We start from the raw sequence: 22,324 nt of genomic DNA, 5'->3' as shown, positions 1-22,324 counted from the left end.
TGCTGTGAATCACGAGACACACGAAGAGATCTCACAAGCTATAGTGACGGCCGCTATACTCTCGGATATTTTTGGTGCAGAGATAATCTATTGATAGCTTTTCTATCACTCTTTTGCAACACTGGACGGGACACTCGAGTGCCGAACCATCGTCCTCCAAAAACGGTTATTTCAAATTGAATTTTGTTTCGGCATCCACTCACCCGGCGCTGATGGCGCTGCTGTCGTGACAGCTCGCCCGTCTTTTCTCAGTGTGTGATGCATGTTTTTGTTTTTAAGTTGAGCGTGAGCACGTGTGAGGCAGCAAATAAAAACAAAAAACAGCTTTCCACCTCGAGTGCACCCGCCGGAAGGTTGCTTCATCTGTGGAGAGTTCGAATCCGGCCGAATGCACCTGAACGACGAGAGCCAGCGGTCTCGGACGTAGTGTTCCGACGGAAACACGAGCAAACGGACATTTACGGGCACTTCTTTGACACGCACGACTTTGGGTGTATCAATCGGTGGCGAATCTACCTCACGAGGGCGACTCGGACAGCGTGACGGACCGGAAGCGGACTGAAAACCTGAAGTGGCACACTCTTGCTTTTACCCCACTATTAACCAGATAGGCCTGCTCCACTGCCTGCCGAAGTCGAGGCTGCTGCTGAGGCGCCCGCTACTGCGGAGAAAGCCGGATCCTGTGGTGGAGTCATCTCCTTTGGAGCAACCTGCTTATCCTTCGTGGACTGCTCAGATTGCTGCTGCTGTAGTCCTTTTGGCATTTTGACGATGTTGCGTCGATCGTGAGCGCCACTCTTCGCGACTTTTTTTTCGTCATTCGGCCCTTTTGGTTTTGTTCGCTGGCAACTTAATTGCGCCGTGGACACGTTCCCCGTAGATGTTTCCAAACGCCCATCGTGGGGATCAATTCCGTTAGTTTTGAAATGGATTTTCCTATTCCGGCGGCCACTACTGGTGTTTTCGTGACCGGGATATCTGGTTTCAGGTGTAATGGTTCATGTTTTCGGTGGAGGAGGAATCTTAGACCTTGTCTTAGACGGAACATGCAAGCAACGGGGAGGACCAGTGGTGTGGTCTCTGTCATTGTGTTTGTCTTGCATCGCTGCAGGTGCTGCCGCAAGAGTTGCCTCATGAGGTTCTGCCATTGGAAACGGAACCGACCCACCGTCATTTTCGGCCGTCGGTCTTGATTTATTTATTTTGATTTTGTTACTGATGATCAGCAACAACAAAATTATTTCGAAACAGCTGTTAATGTTTACAATCGTTAAGGCTTGATTGTCTCACGCATACACTGACATGACACATGACAGTAATGGGTTTGTATTGGTGTGTTTGGGCTGCGCTTCGGCATAGGCTCACCAGGCAGCGCTGGCGTCGCCGTGATTTGGTGGTTTGATGAAGGACGATGGATTTCAAAAATAATTTGTATGGAGAGTCACGTCTGTTTGTCTGTGCTTTTACTGTTACAACGATTTTGCTCCATAAATGCATGGTAGTATCAAAAACATTCCAACTTTAAAATTAAAAAGTTTGAATTTTCTACAAATATTCTTTTAATCCAACGAACGATTTTTTTAAATTTAGAGTATTTTTTCTTTGTGTGTAGGCCTATCCACGACCGTAGACCGTGAGAAGATGCCAGAAAATCCAGCTACAAGCTAAATCCACAATACCTTCTAGTACGACGTAGTCCGACGTCAAAAGATGAAAAGCCTTGGGTAAAAAGTAGGGACCCTTAATAGGGAGACTGGTCGAAGTGAATTTGACGTACCCAAACCGGGGGGATGGTAACCTTATTCCGACCATAGCAAACTGACCACAGTCGACATTAGCACGGTTGTCAAATGAGAGCCCACAACAAAAGCAAATCCAATCAAATTATTCGCTCTACAGCATTGCCTTGGCGTTCTCGATTTCGAGATTCCTACTCGAAACTAGGTGTCCGAAGGCTTGATTGTTGAGGCAATTGCAAACCTCTTTTTACACCTAAGCTTCCATCCATCCCGGGATTCGAACTGACGACCTTTGGATTGTTAGTCCAACTGCCTACTAGCGACTCCACCGAAACAGGGCCCAGGGAGACGACTCCTACACCTGGACTGAGCTTACGACCTAACCTTTTTTTTAGGTTAGTCCGGGGCCAACATAGAGTTATCTACGTGCGCATGTATTGCGTGTACGTACACGAAAAAAGTGAGGTTAAAATTTGTACCCGCCAACAAAAACAAATGGTACACCCAAAGGAAAAATATATCTCAAAATCTGCAACATTGGATTTGCTGCAGAAAATGTCATATTTTATAACATTTTTTGCAGCAAGCCCGTAGATCATTTTTGCCCGCGTGTAAAAATGTCAGCGATCTGCAGTTCTCACCAACACATATAAAGCTGGCCCGTCCCCGAGCAACACTCCAAAGAGAAGCATATGTTGGTGCTATTTCACTCACTTTTCACCAAGCGTCCATGGCGCGGTGGTAGCGTGTCGGATCAATAAACAAGAAGTTGGTGGTTCAATCCTCGTTCTGCTAAGTGTTATTTTGTGAAATACAACCAAAAAGCCGTCGGTAATGTCGATAATTGTCGGTAACGGGCAAAAATGTCATACCCCTATATCGCAAAAAATGCATGAGGACCTAGATGAGGACAGATTTCATGCAGATTCTGATATACTTTCATGCCGCCATGCATCACAATCATGCGACTGCCAGTTGGGTGTAAGCTAGTGTGCGTGAGATCGGGCTTAAATAGCTCTATTAACTTCCCTGTCCGACGGAAGGCGTGATCAGACAAACTCGTCTCAAAATTTGCCACCGGGACCTTCTGGGATCGAACTCAGGCAGAATGGGTGAGAAGCAATCACGCTTACCCCTACACCACCAAAAGCACTAGCTGTCAAATGGTAGCCCATAACAAATCATTGTTTGGGTTTTTGATTTTCAAATTTCCCGCAATTCAAACGATAAATACTTGAAAAAACACGTGAATTTTGTTGCTGATGGCAAATTCTATCATATCCTTGGAGATTCCATCCCAATATTGGCTGAAAATTCATATCGTAAAAAGTGATTTTTCTGTTTATCTTTTTTGCTTTTTTTTCTTTTGGTCGATCAAACAGTGCACCCGTACACTGTGAATCAGCATTACACATTTTTCAGTTTGGTTTTACACATTTGCATGGGACTTTTGAGTTTAACCAGGATTCGTGTTACCAAAGCATAATATGAATAATTCTGATTCTGAGTGTTTGTTATCTTGTTCCAAGATGGCGGCTTCTTCGCTACCCCCTGACCCAAACAGACACGAGTTTGACGTATCCAAACGCCCACACTGTAACTGAAAATCGCACTTTGCTGAGCTCGTTTTCGCACTTTTTCATAGATTTTTTCAGTTCGACTGCGATTACACAAAAAAGTGTAATCGCAGTTGAACTGAAAAAATCGTATGAAAAAGTGCGAAAACGAACTCAGCAAAGTGCGATTTTCAGTTACAGTGCAGTAAAACTTGGCAGTGTTGGCAAGCTCAAAACATACGTAGCTAGAACGATTTAGCAATGATCGACCAGTCTCCCTATTTAGGGTCTCTAGTTAAAAGTAGAGAGCCTATATGTAGGTCCCTAGTTAAAAGTGCATAATCATTTTGAGTGGGGTGTTAAGCGTGACAAAAGATATCTAAATTAGTAAAACAAGTCAAAACTTTTCAACGTGTTTAACACGCTTAAATAGAATCCATTAAAATTGAGTTCAACTAATTTTTGACAGTCCCCTTTCTCTGGGGGTGGTGAAGCTGGTGAAGTGGTGCGGGTGCTCTTGTGATTTTGCGAAGAAGAAGAACAGAAACAGAGAGAAAGGCACAAAAATCAGTTCTCCGCGATTCGTTCCTTCGTCCAGTCGTTCGTGGGTTGCTGCCGCTGTGCTGTGCCGTTGAGAGATCTCCCTTCTGAGAAGCTTCTAAACTCTGTGGGCTCTTTGTAGAAGTAAACACTAACACAGCAGGCTTAGTCGTTGCTTCTATGAGTAAAGTTTCGGCCCGTTCTAATGTTTTCATCGTCGTCGTCGTCGTCGGGACTTTGAAGAGTATTCTTGTGGCACTTTTTGGTCTTTTTGGCCTCAGTTCGCTCACCTTTCTTTGTGTGGAGCTTTTTTTCGGGGGGCTCTTCTTCCCTTGAGTGGTGTGCTGGTTCCGTGACTCGTCCACGAAGGACAGACGATGAAGTGGACGCGATAATAACCGATTTCGAAAGATTTTGGAAACCTCCAGAGAGAGAGGTAGAGCAAAAATCGAACCGCAGGAGATGATTAATTCATAGCGATCGTCGTCGTCGTCACGGTGTGTGTCATAAATAACTTGGGTCAACTGCCCCCTGGCCATCGAGACGGGAAACCGAAAGAGAACAACGCGAGAGAGAGAACCTGCCACCAGAAAGTTAGGAAATTCCAACGCAGCTCGCGACCTGCTGCTATTTACGTATTTAAGTAGAAAGAGATTAAGCCACCGCGTACACAGACTGAGTCATTCTCCCACTGATAGTCTACGCTAGAAAGGACAAACAAACCCACGAAAAGATGTTGAAAACGAAATCTCAACAGCAGAAGAACATTCTCAACACCATCATTAGCGTGCTGCCGGACAATCGACCCATTACGTCCCTTCAGCTGGTCGAAGATTATGAGCGCTGTCCGGCTAACTTTGCCCCGATCAATAAAACCTACGACCAGGATCAGGATGCGGACCTGTGGCGAGAAAACATTCTCTTCGGGAAGAAAACCTCGCGCTACCTGTGCCAATCCAAGACGGAAGGCCTTCCCGATTACATCCTGGAAACGCTGCGGGTAATCGGCGAAAAAGAAGCACTGCCGGAGGGATTTTCACAGTTGACTCGAACGGCGGACTCGGAGCAGAAGGCTTGGCGCAAACGTCAGCTGGTGTACCGGTTGGCGAAGAAGGAGTCGCCAAGCAGGCCATCACCGATATCATACTGTGTTCGAGGTTGCGGCAGGCGCCGGAGGGATTCACGCTGGCGGGGTGAGTAGATTTAATTAATTTAATCTTTGGTAATTTTTTACTGTTCCCAAAGCACTTACTATGGACATAATGAGCCTGTTTCTAGTATGTGTCATATTTTTAACTTATGCTCGGCCTATTTCGACTTTGACCTATCCCGTGACAATTAAAATCCGATTCCTAAATTTCCTGAAGTCCCTTCCCTGACGAGTGACGATACAGATGTAGAACGCTATGATATTTTTGTCAATTTATTAAGCTAGTTTTGTTGATGCGAAAAGACGAGGTGGTTTTGTGCATTTTTGAGTGAGTGTCTTGAGTTTATGCCAGATACAGCTCAAGGGGGCTTTTGTCCACCTCTAAATAGAGAAAATGAAATGAAAATGAAATTATAAATTCACAATACAAATAAAACCTGGGATCAAATGTAAATTTCCGGCTAGTTCCTTCCTTGAAGTTATCGTACCCAATAAAACAACAAATTACCAAAAAACACAAAACGTGACTATTTTTGTCCTTTCCATTACATCCTGACTTGGAAGGCAGGTCAACAATGGAGAAAAAGTAGAAACCAACAAAAACTAGAATTGTGAGATAGGTTTACGTTTGGCAAACAAGGTTGGTAATATGAAAACATCTTGAAAATAAAATAAAAATCTGATAAATTAAAATTAATTAAAATAAAACCAAGAGTAGAAAATTCAAATAAAAAGCAGGTGGTTATGTTACACATGACCAGGGTTGTTAAAATATCAAAATATCAGCTCTCAGCAACTACAATTATCCCGCCTGAATATTCATGCCTCAAATATAACTGCTCTTCTCTCTTCATTGAAACCCTCAGCGCCGAACATAGCCGAACACGTTTTCGTGTTAACACACTCGCGATTGACATTTTCCTTTTCTCTCTCATTCCCGCTTCCACGATCATCCTACCGCAAAAGCGTTTAACCACAAAAGCCGCCACAAAACCAATTTCGCAAACGCAGTTTGACGGGACGTCATGCGTGGTCGGCTTCTAATCGCCATCTCGCGTTCTCTCATTGCAGTTTTCGGAGAGATTGAGAGACTCAGCGGTGAGAGCGCATAGTCGAGGAAAAGGGGAAGAGTGATAGAGAGAGAATGACATCGCTGGGAATCATGAGACACAAGAAGAGATCTCACAAGCTATAGGCAAGAAAACTGTGACGTAGCAAATGAACTCAAAGAACTCAGTATTCATTTTGTGAGTGCCATTTGAGTGGTTTGACAGGTGTCAAAACGGGACTTAGCATTTTTTTGAATTAGAATTTGCTTCCAATTGCGCGAAACGTCGTAACCCGAGTTTTTTCGTATAAGTGTCCGTGTGCTTGTCCGTGCTTCTGGCCGTGTTCGTGTACGTGCACCTGACCACGTAGTTGCCTGTTCCTGGACGTACCCGTGGCCGTGCTCTAGGCCGTGTCTTTGTCCGGACTCCTGCCCGTGTTCGTGCCTGTGCTTCTGGCCGTTTTCGTATCTCTGGCCGTGTAGGTGCCTGTTCCTGGCCATTTCCGTGGCCGTGTCCTTGCCGTGTTTTTGGTCGTATTTGTGTCCATGCGAAACGGAACAACCGGAACAAAATTATAATTTTAAGTCCCGGAACTGACACCTGTCAAAAAAGTTCATTCGGTTGTTTACCTTTGAGGTTAAGTTCCGAGCTTTTCTCCTTTATCGTGACGACCGCTATACTCTCGGATATTTTTGGTGCAGAGATAATCTATTGATAGCTTTTTTATCACTCATTTGCAACACTGCACATGACCAATATATATATACAGGGTTGTTACGGACGGCGCGGATCGCGCGGATGGCGCGTATCGCGCGGATCTGGCGCGGATTTGCTGGCTAATTTTGCTCAGGCGCGGATTTCGCGCGGATTATTTTGATAAACAAAATAATTGAGAACGATAGAATTTACAAAGGAAAATATTATTAGGAATTAAATAAATTCAATCTTATTCGTTGAGTGCGAAAACACAATTTCTAAGAAGTTGTTAATGAAGAAAATTTTCTTCTAAAAATTATTGATTGTTTTTTCTTCATACGAAACTTTGAAATAATCTTCAAGGAGCAATTTTGTTAATGTATTGAGATTTGTTATATAAATTTAACATAACATTAAAATTCATTATTTTTAAAACATCTGCCTAACAATTCAAATAAATACCAATTTTATTAAAATCAAAATAACAAAATTCGAAAAAATTACAAAATTTAAAAATTCAAAGCTATGAAACTTTTTAGATTTTCTATGTTTTTTCAATATATTTTTTTTTTTTGGTTTATTGAAAAAAAAAAAATCTGTTGCCACTCTGATTCAGGTAGAATTGATTCTACTTCCAATTATCACAACATGACGAAATCCACTTAGAAATCTGCTTAAAACTCCGTCTAAAAGCGAAATGTAATGTTAAAATAAAAAAAATAAGAAATCTGAGTTCAACAATTTGAAATTTCAGAATTTACATATTCAAATAATAAAAAATAAAATTCATTATTTGAAATTGTCAAAACTTACAGACTCAAAAAACGTAAATAAGTATGAATTATAAAATTGAAAAATTACAAAAATATGACAATTGATTTTTTTTTTTTGTTAATTTTCAATTTTTCAGGAATGTTCTCAAGTTATCAAATTATTAAATTTTTAAATTAGGCCGATGCAAATATTTAAAAAAGTTTTTGTCCCTCGGCCCTGGCCGAGGTCAAGGGGGGGGGGGCAAAAAAATAAAAAAATATAAAAATTTAAATAACAAGCCATAGTCTTCACATTTAAACGAAAAAAGTGTTTTAAAATACATTTTACACTAGTTCAGTTGTTTTGCAATCATTAGGTTTCAAAAAATCTAAGATCTGACAAAAACAAAAATTGTATCGAAAAAAAAGATTTTGCATCGAAAATTTTCAAAAAATATTAAGATTTTTAATAAACCCAAACATGCTAAAAATGATTTTTTGCAATTCCGTCGTGAAACTACTTACTTTTCCTGTCATTCTTGATCGACGAAATAGCCTACTTTTCTGTACCAAAAATAACAGAATCGAATAGCAACACTTTTCAAAATAAATGCTGAAAAGTTCTACTTTTCAGCACTCAAATGGGTGCTGAAAAGTTGAACTTTTCAGCACTTGTTTCGAAAAGTAGCACTTTTCAACATTTTTTTTATTTAAACGATTTATTGACAAAATACATGAAAATTTGACATAAAATTTCACTCAGTGTGTGTTTTTTGGAATTGCAAAAAATGTTGTATGGAACTCGATGCAAAACTTGATTTTTTCAACACTCTTCGTATTTATCCAACTCGGTGAACCTCGTTGGATAAATGTACGACTCGTGCTGAAAAAATCCTCTTTTAGCAACTTGTTGCATAAACTACTATTAAACGCAGAAGAATGTATTTTAATTTGATTTCAGTTGGTTGCACTTAAATGTTCATTGAAATTTTAAAGTTTATCGTAAAATATTTTTTTGACCCCTGATTTTTCGGGCCAATTTTGAAGGGGGGGGGGGTGACAAAAACTTTTAAAAATATTTGTACCAGCCTTATTAGATAATTAAATTATTAAATTATTAAATTATTAAATTATTAAATTATTAAATTATTAAATTATTAAATTATTAAATTATTAAATTATTAAATTATTAAATTATTAAATTATTAAATTATTAAATTATTAAATTATTAAATTATTAAATTATTAAATTATTAAATTATTAAATTATTAAATTATTTAATAATTTAATAATTTAATAATTTAATAATTTAATAATTTAATTATTTAATTATTTAATTATTTAATTATTTAATTATTTAATTATTTAATTATTATTTAATTATTAAATATTAAATATTAAATTTTTAAACTATTAAATTATTTTTTTTTGCCGTTTTCTTAGTTCGAATCATTTTTGGAGTCATATTTTAGTTTAGAGAAATTTAGAGAAGAAAATAATATAAATTTCGTGTTTCGATTTTCCAGAGTAAAGTTTTGGCGAGAATTATCAATACTAAATCCCTAAATTTTATTATTTGGTGATTTATTTTATGGTTTTAAATTTTTAAAATTTTCTAATTTTTTTTCTGAATTTGTTTTTAAAGCAACGATATTTAAAGTGTTGCAAAAAATGCTAATATTGTTTCAGAAATGGCAAAAGAGGTTACATTTGGTACAGGAGGGATATGAATCCACAACTGATCAACGGTACTGATCCAAATGCCTTCTGTATTATTCTTTTTGTTTAAAGTTTCATTCATTATGTTTGTAGCGATTTTTATATGGCGCAGATTTCGCGCGGATTGGGTTTTGGGGTCGGCGCGGATCTGGCGCGGATTTTTTCTCGACTTTTCCGTAACAACCCTGTATATATAACAAAGAGCATTACAAAAAACTCTTAAGGCTCTGAAAAGTATCATCCCCGGCCGGCCATTTGACCGGGGGGTTGAGATTTCCAAAAAAGTGTCCACGTGGTTTATGGATGGTCCTTGTGCAAATTCATGAATCAAAAAGTTGTTATCTTTTTGTTGTTTGTAGAAGCATTTTACGTGCATAATTTTTCGTTTCAATTTTCTATTTCTGGACCCTTAAGTGTATCTCCAGCGCAGGGGGCAAACATCGAAGCAAATCATGTTTCTTTTTATCTGACGAGAGTTTTTTCGCAAAAAAAAACTTTTTGCGGGACTGTACATTGGTTTTCCATAAAAAAAACTCTTAATTTTTAAAGGAGTGCTAAATATGTTATAAACGCAGAAAATGTATTTCAAATGGTTTTCCATCGATTTAACTACTATTTCCATTACAATTTAGAAGTTCGATTTTTTTGCACCCCTATTTATTTTATTTTTTAAAATTATTATTATTATTGAAGGGTCGGGGCCCAGCTTTGAAAAATATTTCAACGACCTTATAAAATAAAAATAATAATTAAAAAACTAAAATCTAGACTCTAGGTTCTATAAACAAATGTAAACATTGAGTGTATCCCGTTTATTCCGATGGACATTGACATAATGTGTGAGAGGGACTCACTCAATGTTTACATTTGCCTATCCAGGTTTTTAAGCGAAGATGGCGTTCGAATGTTGAACGTCCGAAATGTCAAAATCGCGCAGTAGCACCAACATTAGAAAAAAATGCGGCTGTCATGCCATGGCACACTTTTTTAATGTTGGTACCACTGTGATTCTGACATTTCGGGCGTTCACCATTCGAACGCCATTTTCGCTTAAAAGCTGGATAGAAAAAAATGTAGAAATAAATAAATAAATATAAAAAAAAAAACAAAAAAATAATAATATTTTAGAAATAAAAAGGAGAAACCCCCAAATTCAAAACAAAAATCATTATAAATAAATCTTCAACAAACTAAAACACATAAAAAAAAAAATATCAATTTAGAATTAAGAACAAAACATCACAACATTTAAATGCCGTTGTGCTCTCTTATACTAACATACATTTTCGTAGTTGTGAGAAAATCGATTTTTAAACTTTAAATTGTTGTTTCTGAAAAACTATTCGACAAACAATTGTATTAACAAGAAGAATAATTTTGGAGAGAAATTACTAAAAATATATGCACAAGTGTGTTTTGGAAGGTAATTTGTATGAGTTAGCACAATCGTGCTCAGGGTTTTGGTACAAAAGAGTGCAAAGTCGTTTTATTGTTAAAATAGTACAAATTAGTTGTTTCAATGAACATTTTGCATGAGTTGATCAATTCGAACTTAAGAAAAACATTTTAAGAAAAGACCTTTCTGGAGTTTTTTTTGAAAAGGTCCAATAAACCAAATTTCCAGTTTTTCCTTTTTGGGTGTTTTTGAAACCGCCTTGAGTCAGCACCCAAAAAGCAAAAACTGATTTGGTTTATTGGACCTTTAAAAAAACGTTATTAATCCACCCTTAGGTGGTTGCCTTCCTCTCATTCAAAGGGTAATGCTATCCAAAATAGACACGCTCGTGAGAAGGTCTTTAAATTACCTATCCAAAGATAGGTCGCATGATATATTTGGAATACGTTTTCATCTAAATATCTGAGATCTAGCCTCCAAAAGTGTATAAATAACTCTTAAGTGCTTATAACTTTTGATAGGGTTGTCAGATCTTCAATGTTTTGGACGCGTTGGAAAGGTCTTTTGATTACCTGTTCAACGACGGGTTGCATGATAGATCCGGACAACGTTTTCATCGTGATATCTGAGATCCGGCTTCCAAAAGTGCATAAATAACACTTAATTGCTAATAACTTTTGATAGGGTTGTCAGATCTTCAATGTATTGGTCGCGTTGGAAAGGTCTTTTAAATACCTTTCTAAAAATGTATAACATACAAAAACCACCCTTTTTACAATCTTCCAGACTTTAGTCAAAATTGTTTTTTTAGCATAACTTTTGAAGTACTTTACTAAACTTCATAATTTTCAATAGGGACTTATGGGACCCCAAGACGAATCGAATGAGACCAAAACGGTCCAAATCGGTTAAGCCAGTGCTGAGATAATCGAGTGCATATTTTTTGGTGCACAGACCCACATCCCTACACACACACACACACACACACACACACACAGACATTTGCTCAGAATTCGATTCTGAGTCGATAGGTATACATGAAGGTGGGTCTAGGAGGTCTAATTGAGAAGTTCAGTTTTCGAGTGATTTTATAGCCTTTCCTCAGTAAGGTGAGGAAGGCAAAAAAACTCCAGCTTTGAAAGTTAAAGCTATTTTTCTACGCACCGCAACTTCTCAAACCACTAGTGTCTTCCTTTTATCTTCAAGGACTTCGCCGCCCTGGGCTCCTATGTGTATGAAAGTATGGCACGGAGCGACGGCGCCGAATACTCATATTTACAAACAGAATTTTAGAGCGCCCCTATCATGCTGATCAATACCGGCGCCGGCTACAGCCAGAGGTAGAGTCACTGGGAAGTGGATAGGAATGTTAGTCCGTTACTTCAGTGATAGTTAACGCCCAATCGACTGCTTCTCCGACAAAGTATCACGAAAGTTTTAGAAGAGGTTATTAAAACGGGTATGAGGTCAGGATTCACGCGTGCCAGCGATATGATCAGTCAGTGTTATTCATAGAACCTAATTTTGAATAAGATGTTAAATTCAAAGCTTTCAATTTCCAATTCGGTTCACCACAAATGCCACAAAAAAACGTATAAAAATAAAAATTATTTATAGCATAAAAAATATATTTTTAGTATAAAAAAAGAAATATCAAAATTCAAAACATTCCTGGTAACATTTTTTGTAAAAATCTAATTTTTAAAAGTGAAAATAAAGCTACATAAAATTTTAAAATTATTTGCAGTTGCCCTAAGTAATTTTTAAACTTACATTTTAATTTAAAAATTTAAAAGTTTCGTTGATTTGCGAGAGACTAGGCTTATATGAGGTATGATTCAAAAGGAAGATACAAATATTTTCTTTGTGATTCGATTATCCAAAACCCCAGTTTGATATTTAGACTCATTAGTTCATAAATATCTTAGCAGTCTACATGCAAGTATAACGGAAACTACAAACCCAAGCCAAAACTGCTAACATAGCTGAAAGTCAATGTTTTACAAACAAGCGTTTAATTACGAGCAGTTTTCTCACTACTCTCCATCTCCCAAAACGAATGAACTTTTCTTTCCAGCGTTAAAGCCGTCGCATAGAACACAACGCTCGTTATTATGTAAAACCGAAAATCGTAACTTATCAGTCCGACCCGCTTTGCCTTCTTCCAGTGAAATCAACGGCATTCTGATCTGCTACAAAACATCACTAATAGCCCACCGCGCCCCACCCGTCCCGTCCCGCCAGAGCATCACCGATCTCGAGCGTACCATTGAAGATTTGAAGATTCAAGCCGGCCAAGAGAATCCACTCTATCCAGTGAGTACCTAGCTAACTTGTTGACTTTAGCTATTGAAGCAAGTTTTTTTTTTGCTGATGAGTCGGCGCGCGTTCAAGCGTGACGCGTGCCCAAGGTCTTGCAATTTATGAGGCTTTTTTTGCTCTCTGTTGCGTCCGATTTCAGGCGGTGCCATCGGATCCGTCCGATCATGACTACGAGCAGCTGCGGATGTCGTACCAAATTTCCCCCAAACGGCCCGCACCCAAACCGCCGGCGTACTCCACCGGAACGTTGAACGTTCACACCGAGGTGGAAGGAGTTCCGTTCGTGCTGAATCCGGCCCTCTCCCGGCAGTCTTTCGAGGTAATTAAAGGCGGTGATGAGTCCGGAAATTTGTAAATTAATCTTCTCTCCATGACTCGACAGGTTCCGTCGCTGTACGAGCCCAGCAGCTCGAAGCTTGAGTATGACTTCCACCTGGAACGGCAGATTCTCTGCACGACCAAGACAACGAATGCTCAAAACAAGAATCCGTTCTTCCACTAGCCGTTGGTGGTCGTCGAATCAATATTCTCAAGTAGGTGAACCCCTCTTCCGCAGAACCACACTTCCCAGAAGGTTGTTTTTCACGTTTGTCTCCCGTTGATCCATGTTTGAGAGCCACAAAAAAAAAAAAACGAATTGCGATTATCAGGTTCCACAGAGCCATCGAAGGTAAAACCTTACCCGTCATTTTATAGCACGTAAGTTAAGCAAGTTGTCCCTAGGAGTAATCCCAATTTCATCGTCGCTAGTCGCTGATGAGAAGCATCGATTGTTGCGTTTCTACACCCACAAAACTCGAATTTACATTTACCGTCTTGTTCGTGTTGTTTACCAGTAAGCTCCCGAAATTATGTCACCCAGAGGAGAGACGTTATTCCACTGGAATTGATTTAAAATATATACATATATTTACACCCAACCATCACCGACTACTGAAATCCTCACAGCATTTTATTTGTTTGCAAAAAAACAAGCAGGAATCAGGCTAAACCACGATAACTTTTTACAAGTTACACACACCAAAAACCAAAACACGTTGATTTGTTAAAAGCAGACCATTCTCATCGGTGGACTGGACTGATTAAAGACGAAAGAAAAAAAACAAGTTTTCCAAATCGGCACTGAATAGTATTTAGAACCAAACCCATTCTCTATTGGTTAGAAGCGTATATGCTCTATTGTATTGGAAGTATTGTTAGGAAAACGAATAAAGTATTGCCAGCGTAGAGTTAAACACTTTTTTTCTATTGATATTGATGACAGGCCATTTAGTTCCCAATCACGGACTTCACCAGTAAGCGCAGCAAATCAGAAATATATTGCTCTTCTGTTATATTTTTAATTTTAATACTGATTCATTATCTTTCAGTGGAAAAGCTGGGCAGATTCATCCAATGGTACCGATTTTCCCAATCAAGAAAACAACGAAAAGTAGTGGTTTTCCTGATCATAGTAAGCTGAGCGAGGGAGTTAATTCGCTCCTGTCATATTCCAATTTCTATCACTGATTCATCATCTTCCAGTATGGTAAGCAAGATCAATTTGGTCAGTAACGCCTACTCGTACCGCAACTGAAACACAACTCTAGAGAGAAGTTGCAGATTAATACAAGAAGCAAGATACACCGAACTACATAGTGCACGTCAATAATTACAGAACAAGAAACAGAAGAACAGAAGAAAAGGTACGAAACTTAATGCAGCGGAAAAATAGCTTGACAATTAGGTACGGAGACCTTGAAGATACTGAATACTAAAGAGAAAATAAGTTTCAACAGATAAATAAACGTTTCGCGCCCGTTGCTTTACTTTGAAGTCCGTATTTGAAGAACAATTTTAATTGATTTAGGATAGTCGGCTGAAGTGCAAGTGCAGTAATAAGTTTTGGTTCTTTCATACGATTTAGGGAATAGCTGTAATAATAGTATCAGTTGTAGGACGACCGTGTTAGTGGGGACGAGAACCATCTGTTTAATCAAACTAGCAGGGACATGAACCAGTTAAATGTTATTTTTAAGTATTTTGACAAAACAAACATTGGAGTTCAAACAAAGGCATAATAAACGTTTGACATCAAGCAACTGGCGACACTTTGACGATCCGCCCCACCCAACCCAAACGACCCAAGGTCATGGACATTACCCGCGAAACCCACGGTCAAGGTGAATGAAAATCGCAACCGTGCGTTTTCCAGACACAAACGCTAATTGTGTATTATTACCTACCTTCTGGAGACATGGTCGAGAAATTTGCTTTCTTTTGCGCATCCGATCGAGCATGCCCAGACCAAACCGAAACCACTAACCAGTGTTACAGTTGGACAGTTGAATTTCTATAAAACATGGGTCACCGGACGGTTTGGCGATCAATCGATTGTTGGCGGTTTCTGGCGGTGGACATATTGCACCATGATTAGATTAGTGGTGCTGGGGCTGGTTTGTGCAGTTTTTGCTGAAAGTTTGTACCGAGTTGTTTCGGAAAGGAGTGATTTATAACAGTGAGATTTGTTTTATTTTTTAGAACGAGAATTCGTACCTTCGGCAAGCATGGACACCGAAGGGGGTTGGCGAGTGATCGAGCATCCCATCATTAGCTACAACGGGCTTAGTGAGAATGAGCCGAGTGTTTATTTGTCCTTTCCTAAATTGGAACGACTGTCCAGTGAAGTTGTTGGTTCGGATTTTCTGAACAACGACGAAGAGTTTCGCATAAAAGTGTTGGACGCACAGGACGAAGGAAGAACTGCTTTGCAACGAGCTTACGATAGCATTCCAGAATCGTCGTCTTCGTACATCACTACGAGTCAGGAAGAACCGTTGGAGTTTCTGTCTCCACTCAGGCTCGTGCAACCTCCACCGGCATTCAAGGAAGAATCGCCAAAATCCCAACAGTTTCCCTCCTTCTCGTCAGGTGATATCAAATCCTTTTCGAAACCTCGTAAGCTCTACCCCGAACGATTCCCAACGTTCTACGACAGCGTCCCCGAAATGAGAAACGTGAAAAATTTCCAGCAATATCTAGCTCAATCCGACGACGAGTACGAGTACATTGCTGTCCCAAAGGGTCCTACCACAAGCTTCCCAAGATCGTGGAAGAAAAACCCCAACTGTACGAAATTGACAAGAACGCCCGTCCGGTGATCCTCAGCGAAGAGATCCGGTATGAAGGACTACCACCGTTCATGTCCCCGCGATTTCCACCGATGCCGATGAAGATGAACTTCCCGAGAGGAGGCCAAACATGATCCACAGATCGCCGCCGCCGCGGTCTTACTTCAAGCCGATGCCTCCGAAGCGATCTTCGATCAAAATGAAACGAGTCGTAAACAACTCGGACTCGCTGAAGCGGGCGATGCGATCGTACGGAGGAGGATCGGCGACTACCAAAGGGATTCCGCTGATTCGGGGACGGTTCCAAGTTTAGGCAGTTATTAAATATTTTGATTTGTATTTAAACTATATGATTTTTTATTGTTTGTATCAAATAAAGAATACATAGACTTTGTTATTCGTGCATTTCAATAGTTCATGCCCCTCTCGTTGAAATAGGTCTTTGCCTCGTGTGGATTCCCGGCCGGATACATCGACCTCGGGCCACCGCCACCTCCTCCGCCCGGCGGACCTCCCCGATTCATGCCAGGAGGCGGATTATTATTGTTCCTGTTCCGATTATTATTGTTGTTCGAAGGAGGTGGCGGCGGAACTGATCGACCCTGACTATGATTCCGATGGCCCCGGTTATTATAGTCCCGATCCGCACTCACGACACTGTCCCGGTCGTCGTCGTCGTCGTACCCGTCAATGTCGAACATGTTGTTGATTTCGTTGTCGAACGCGCTGTCCGAATACCGGCCCGAGGTGTCCCCACTTTCGGAATACTGGCGTTGCTTCCGCGGTGGACCGCGGCCTTCGTTACCTTTTTGGGAGCGCTTGGTGTCCTTGGTGTTGGGACGGACGTTCGACTGGTGCCGGGAGTCGTCATTGCGGCTGAATTTTGAGTTGAAAGAATGAAGAGATATAAAATTTTTCTTAAATTAAAACAAAATTGTATAAATGGTTTTCGACAACTTGAAATGTTATATGTTTTTTTAGTTTTACAATCCCCTTAAGAAGCTATTACACTACGGCAAACAAACAAACTCGCACTTTTGACAGTTTTCCTGATTAGTTTGTTTGCCTGGATTTGTTTGTACTAACGCCAGCCTGCATACATTTTGCCTTGTTTGCGAGATTGTAAAACTGTCAAACACGAACAAGTGCGCGTTTGTTTGTTTGTTTGTTTGTTTGCGGTAGTGTAATGGCTCCTTTATTATTTTTGCTTTTATTTTTTTAATTTGTAATTAAAATGATTTTAAAATTCATTAAATTCTTCATTTTAAAACGAAAAATTCAAAAATTAAAAAAATAACAAAATTTTAGAACTAAACAAAATAAAGGGATCTGGTTTTCGGAAATTTGAGGCCAAACCACTTGAACAATAAGAAAATCCATCAATTGACGCAATCAAATTTTTTTAAAAAAAGCATTATTTATCATTTGAAATGATATATATTTTTGAATCAAAAATTATGATGGTAAGTTTTTTTTTAAAATTCTGATGATTTTAAAATTTAACATTTTTTTTAATAAGATTCAAAAATTTCACGGTGGCCACTCAAGTCAAGAAATTAGAAATGTCACGAAAAGGTCGGAAATTCGCCAAAAATTTGCAAAAAACTAGAAAAATGATTTGCGTTTTTTTGTCAAAAATTCTGGAAATCGGGAATTCCGAGCATACTTGATTGAACAATATTTTCTAATTCTTGAATTATTTTGTACTTTTAAAATATAAAAATTTGAATCATTTTCTCTTAAAATCTTATGAGTTCACTATTTTAATGGAAAGGCTATATCTTATACTTATTGGATGATGGCATGAATTTGTAATAAATTTTATGTGTTTATTATTTATTTTTGACTAATTTAACTAAAATAAAACGGTAACAGTAAACTTAAAACAAAATTGTGCTATCGAAACTCCAATTTAGAGCTTAGTTTCAACGATTGTATATAATTGTATGATATTTCAAGATCTCTAATTTGTTGTAATCTAACCTAGCGCAGCCAACCTTTCCTGCAGAATGTCAGGGTGATTACTTCCAACATACTTCTTTTCTAAACGGCCAGGCCAACTGCGTAAAGTTAACCGCAAAGATGATTCGTTGAAATGGATTGAAATAACCAATAATGATTACTTAAAGTTAGTTCAAAACATTTTAAAATTTCCTCTACTCAATGAATTGAAAATTAACTTGAAATTGATGGACAACCAGCGACTACTATTTGAAAAGCCTACAATGATCAGTCAAGCGAGAACTCCATCGATTCAATTAAATACTCTGATAACGCACTCACTACTCAATTCCCTTTAAGTGGCACACTTACGGTTTCGTCAGATTGCTCTTGTGCGGTGGTCTCCGGATGGCCTCCGACTTCATGGACCGCAAATCGTCGTTGGTAATGTTGTTGCGCGATGTCGTGTCGTGCTCAAATCCATAGTTTATGCTTCGCCTGAGGAATAAGTTTGAACAATTACACTAATTAAAAAATTCTCACACTAAATTAATTACGGTGGTTGCTCGTCCTCGTCCTTGATTGACTTGCGAACATTTCGCACGAAAATTCCTAAAATTATGATCAGAACCAGTAGCAAGGTGCAAACACCGCCAAATATGGCCACAAGTAGATAAATTTGATGCTGGAGCTCCATGGCTCTTGAGGCACGTTCCACGGATGTACTAACAACACTTTTTCGGCGATAAATCAACCATCACTCAAAAGCCATTGCCGGCTCATGTACCTAATGGATGTTCCAATGACTAAAACACATTTACGATAAGCGAGAGTCCGCGAGACAAGCTGATAAGCACGCCCTCGATGTACCTCGATTGGATTCTTTGAATTCTTCCCCCAAATAACTACAATGCATATATGCAATAAACTCCTCAAACCACAAAGCACTGCAGCAAAACTGGCACTGAATTGGCAAACGGAAATTTGCACCTCGCAAGTGCCCAATAGATAAAACAGTATCTCCGGTCTGTGAGTGCTATTCAATTTGTCGTTATCAAACCTGAATCAGCAATTGAAGGATTTCTTATCAACGAGTGTGAAAACGACCCGTGTTGGTAGATCCTCGTGGACACCTTAAGGGAAGATGGGAACATCTTTTCTTGAATTCTCTATTCGTATTTTTGAAATTATCACAAAATCAGTACTCACATCTTGTATAAAATAAATTTTTATTTCGTAATTTCAAAAATACTTATTTGTTTATAATATACCAGACTTGATAATCCGACAGCCTCGGACAAAAAAATCACTTTGGGTAATCGAATCACGAAAAAAAAATTGTATCGTTTTCTTATTTTCAAATTTTCAAATCTGTTAGCATATGAAATACATTTTCTCAATATTTCAACTCCGCCATATTGATTTACAAATTTCCAGATCACTTAAGACCATTTTTGGGGTAACGGAGAGTCCAATTTGCTCTCCATCCGCATTGACTTTTTCGCATTTGTGATTTTTAGACTTTGTAAGCGGATACTGAACTATCCATACGCATTGACTGGCTCTAATTTCTGACTTTCTGTTCTTCTTTTGCTCTTCCTACCAACTGTTTCTTTTTTGTCGTTGTTATGGGAATTTTCGATCCATCCGCATCGACATTAAATCTTGGTTTTGCTGTTACTTCCAGGAATGATGGAACGAGACGAGTCACAAATCCGCATAAATAATTTCAAGATTTTTCAGGTGAAAACCAAAAACGCGATCAAAAAATAAAGCGGACGAATCAGGCTCCTGCTAATTTAATTGTCGGTGTACAGGAAGCCGCACTATTTAATCATTTTCTGGCGTACATTTAATTTTGCAGCCACAAATCAGTTATTGAATTGGGTCCTTAAATGAAGCTTAGATTGCTGATATTATTGTTTACAGCGATAAAGCTTATTTATCTGGGTACAATGACCCTTTGTATAACAACAAAGTGTTTAAAATGGATTTTAAATCATTTTTAAAAATTTAACCTCGTGGTCCTTCTTTACAGAAAAGGTCCTACTTGACAGCTCTATCCAAGGGAACCATAGTTGATCCATCGAAAAAATTTTGTCTTGTCAACTTTTTTTTGCATTAAAATAATACAAAGTGATCAGAAATGGGTTTTAATCTTTTTTTACCGTTGTACATACAAATTGACATATAAATCTTTATTATCCACTTTATAATTTGGAAACCACGTGGTTTAAGGCTGGTATGCAGATCGGAAGGAAAGGGGTCAAGAAACAGCTTCACGAACAGCAGAACAAAGGAGAGGCGATTTCTTGGAGCTTTTCTTCAACCTCCATTTGATTTTTTTCTTGACCGATTCCTTCCGAAGTGCATACACCGCTTTATGCACGAACCTTAACGACAAGTTCTTCCCGGATGCTTTCTTCGGACTGGCTGAGCTTGCGTGTTTGATTAGATAAGATTAATTCGATGCTAACGAATTATTCAAAGAAAATAAAGGGTATTTGTCCCTATTTTGGGCCTAGTACCTATTTTGGGTCTATCAAACATAATTCAACGAAATTTAGCATTTCACCAAATCTGGCAGGAATCTGCCACTTGATAATGATACGTGCAGTCATTATCTTCATTTTGGTGGGCAAGAATAGTTTACTTTTTCCTTCTAAATTAGAAATAAAGCAATAAAAATAGCACTCTTCAATTTTTTTCTCAGCAAATCGCTAATTGCGAAAATTTTCGCCACTGAGCCGTTCCCGAATTTCTAACCACCGGCAATATGTTTTTTTTTGTGGGTTGCACAATCCCGTTGAAAAAAACAATCACCAAACTGCTACCAAATCAATTAAATAACTGATTAATAACACACTCTGTGGTTTAACTATACGGCTCACTTCTTTCACTGGGCCTTGAAAGTCTCATTGTTAAAATTTTTAATGTTTAGAATTCCATTTTCTTCCTTTATGTATTCTCCAATGAAAAAAAATGCATCATTTTTAAATTTTTGTTTTCTAAAAACAAACTGTCCACCTGCTTTACGGATGGCCCCTGCAAAACTTGCTGTTCAGAATGTTGCCTACTCACCAGGCGTAAAATAAAAGCTTTTCACCAGCACTAGCAAAAACATGCAAGCTTCAAGTGATTGAAGTGGGTATGCAATGCTTTTGAGCACCCAAGACACACACCAATAGGCTTGTTTTACATTGCAAACCCTCGAACCAAGTTTTCACTAGAAAAAGATGAAAAAAAAAACCAATTTCGGTTCATTTCAACGTTTATTTCAAAAATCCAAAGATTTCCTTCTCGCCTAACGGTTTCGTGTTCTTTTCCTCGTCGGACCGCAGCGCCTCCATCAGTGCCTTGTCCAGATAGGCCCCCGCACTGACGCCCAGCTCCAAACTCTTGGTGAGCGTGTCCGCGTGGAACGACCCATCGCCGGACGTTCGTATCGACGTAATGTCCCCACTGCCATCGCTCTTGTATGACACTCCGATGACCACGCTGATGGTGCTGCACTCTTCTTCCTCGGCCGACGGATCCACTACGCAGTGGTCGCCGATCTTGCACACGGTCACCAGCAGCGGAACCGTCTGGATGGTCAACCGTTCGCAATCGTACGGATCGTCGGTTAGGATGATGTCCATCGCTCCACCGTCCAGCTCGGCGGAGGATACCCGCGGCAGCTTGGTGTTGTACAGGGCGGCCTTCACGGCCAACGAGACGGCGTCGAACAGGTTTCCGCCGCACTCCAGGATGAGAATGTCCGCGTACAGCTTCCAGCACTGGTGTTTAGCGAGGATGCAAAGCGGACTCAGGTCGAAGGCCTGCTGCGAGAGGTACGCCTTCGAGAGGGTGTTGGAAATCTCGGTGGCCAGCTCTTCGCCGCCGCGTCCCTCGAAATCGGGAGTGGCGTTGGCGGAACAATCGACGAAGAATTCGATTTTGCCCTCCTTTGGGCGGTCCGGGCTTGGTACGTCGATGTCGGCTTTGATCGCGACCAGGATGTCGGTGTTGGCAAGGCGAAGACGGGCCGAGCCCATCGCGTGAACGACGACGTCCGTTTCCAGCTCCATCGGGCGGTAGTCCCGGTTCGTGCGGCCGTCGTTGCGGTAACCTTTCTGGAAGGTTGGGAAAGTTGGTTTGGTGCTTTATCGCTAAAATTTTAACTCACTTGAATTCCATGCAGAATATAAGTCTTTTCCGCCTCACTTAACAGAACGTTTGCCATTTTAACTAGATTTTATGCACCTACAAAATTTAAATTAAATTCCGCTGAACCACTTTGTTTACAAAATAGTTTGAAGATTCCGCGTGTTGCTCTCTCACAACTGAGCAGCGTTGCCAGCGGCCACAAAA

General features: G+C 39.5%; 4 protein-coding genes across 4 annotated transcripts; 2 read left to right on the top strand and 2 right to left on the bottom strand.

Moving 5' to 3' along the window:
• The first annotated feature begins 3,924 nt into the window (after window positions 1–3,924).
• Window positions 3,925–13,436, top strand: LOC119767776 (multivesicular body subunit 12A-like). The gene is given in 5 exon segments (XM_038257241.1): window positions 3,925–4,944; window positions 4,947–5,028; window positions 12,767–12,914; window positions 13,060–13,239; window positions 13,303–13,436. Coding segments are annotated over 5 exon segments (906 nt in total). The 5' UTR covers window positions 3,925–4,568; the 3' UTR covers window positions 13,423–13,436.
• A 944-nt stretch (window positions 13,437–14,380) lies between these two features.
• LOC119766110 lies at window positions 14,381–16,060 on the top strand. Its single transcript, XM_038250504.1, has 2 exons — window positions 14,381–14,448; window positions 15,441–16,060. Exon 2 carries the CDS (start codon window positions 15,467–15,469, stop codon window positions 16,058–16,060), a length of 594 nt encoding a protein of 197 aa, XP_038106432.1. The 5' UTR covers window positions 14,381–14,448; window positions 15,441–15,466.
• A 338-nt stretch (window positions 16,061–16,398) lies between these two features.
• Window positions 16,399–18,964, bottom strand: LOC119767974 (homeobox protein 4-like). The gene is made up of 3 exons (XM_038258098.1): window positions 18,529–18,964; window positions 18,344–18,469; window positions 16,399–16,906 (listed from the first exon to the last, which is right to left on the bottom strand). The coding sequence occupies exons 1-3, from the start codon at window positions 18,666–18,668 to the stop codon at window positions 16,438–16,440; spliced, it is 735 nt and encodes a 244-aa protein (XP_038114026.1). The 5' UTR covers window positions 18,669–18,964; the 3' UTR covers window positions 16,399–16,437.
• A 2,264-nt stretch (window positions 18,965–21,228) lies between these two features.
• Window positions 21,229–22,302, bottom strand: LOC119767954 (exosome complex component RRP42-like). The gene is made up of 2 exons (XM_038258026.1): window positions 22,140–22,302; window positions 21,229–22,086 (listed from the first exon to the last, which is right to left on the bottom strand). Exons 1-2 carry the CDS (start codon window positions 22,194–22,196, stop codon window positions 21,244–21,246), a joined length of 900 nt encoding a protein of 299 aa, XP_038113954.1. The 5' UTR covers window positions 22,197–22,302; the 3' UTR covers window positions 21,229–21,243.
• Window positions 22,303–22,324: the final 22 nt, after the last annotated feature.

Source organism: Culex quinquefasciatus, chromosome 2, assembly GCF_015732765.1.
Source record: "Culex quinquefasciatus strain JHB chromosome 2, VPISU_Cqui_1.0_pri_paternal, whole genome shotgun sequence".
Lineage (NCBI taxonomy): Eukaryota > Metazoa > Arthropoda > Insecta > Diptera > Culicidae > Culex > Culex quinquefasciatus.
The sequence above is the reverse complement of the archived record's forward strand: the minus strand, read 5'-3'. Positions and strand labels throughout refer to the sequence as shown.

Bases quoted from the DNA above. Each gene is read 5' to 3' on its own strand.
- LOC119766110 (XM_038250504.1), top strand. From the start codon at position 15,467: ATGGACACCGAAGGGGGTTGGCGAGTGATCGAGCATCCCATCATTAGC.
- LOC119767974 (XM_038258098.1), bottom strand. From the start codon at position 18,668: ATGGAGCTCCAGCATCAAATTTATCTACTTGTGGCCATATTTGGCGGT. The intron at 18,470-18,528 runs GTAATTAATTTA...CTTATTCCTCAG, and splicing joins GACGAGGACGAGCAACCACC to GCGAAGCATAAACTATGGAT. The intron at 16,907-18,343 runs GTAAGTGTGCCA...CTCAAAATTCAG, and splicing joins AAGAGCAATCTGACGAAACC to CCGCAATGACGACTCCCGGC.
- LOC119767954 (XM_038258026.1), bottom strand. From the start codon at position 22,196: ATGGCAAACGTTCTGTTAAGTGAGGCGGAAAAGACTTATATTCTGCAT. The intron at 22,087-22,139 runs GTGAGTTAAAAT...CCAACCTTCCAG, and splicing joins ATATTCTGCATGGAATTCAA to AAAGGTTACCGCAACGACGG.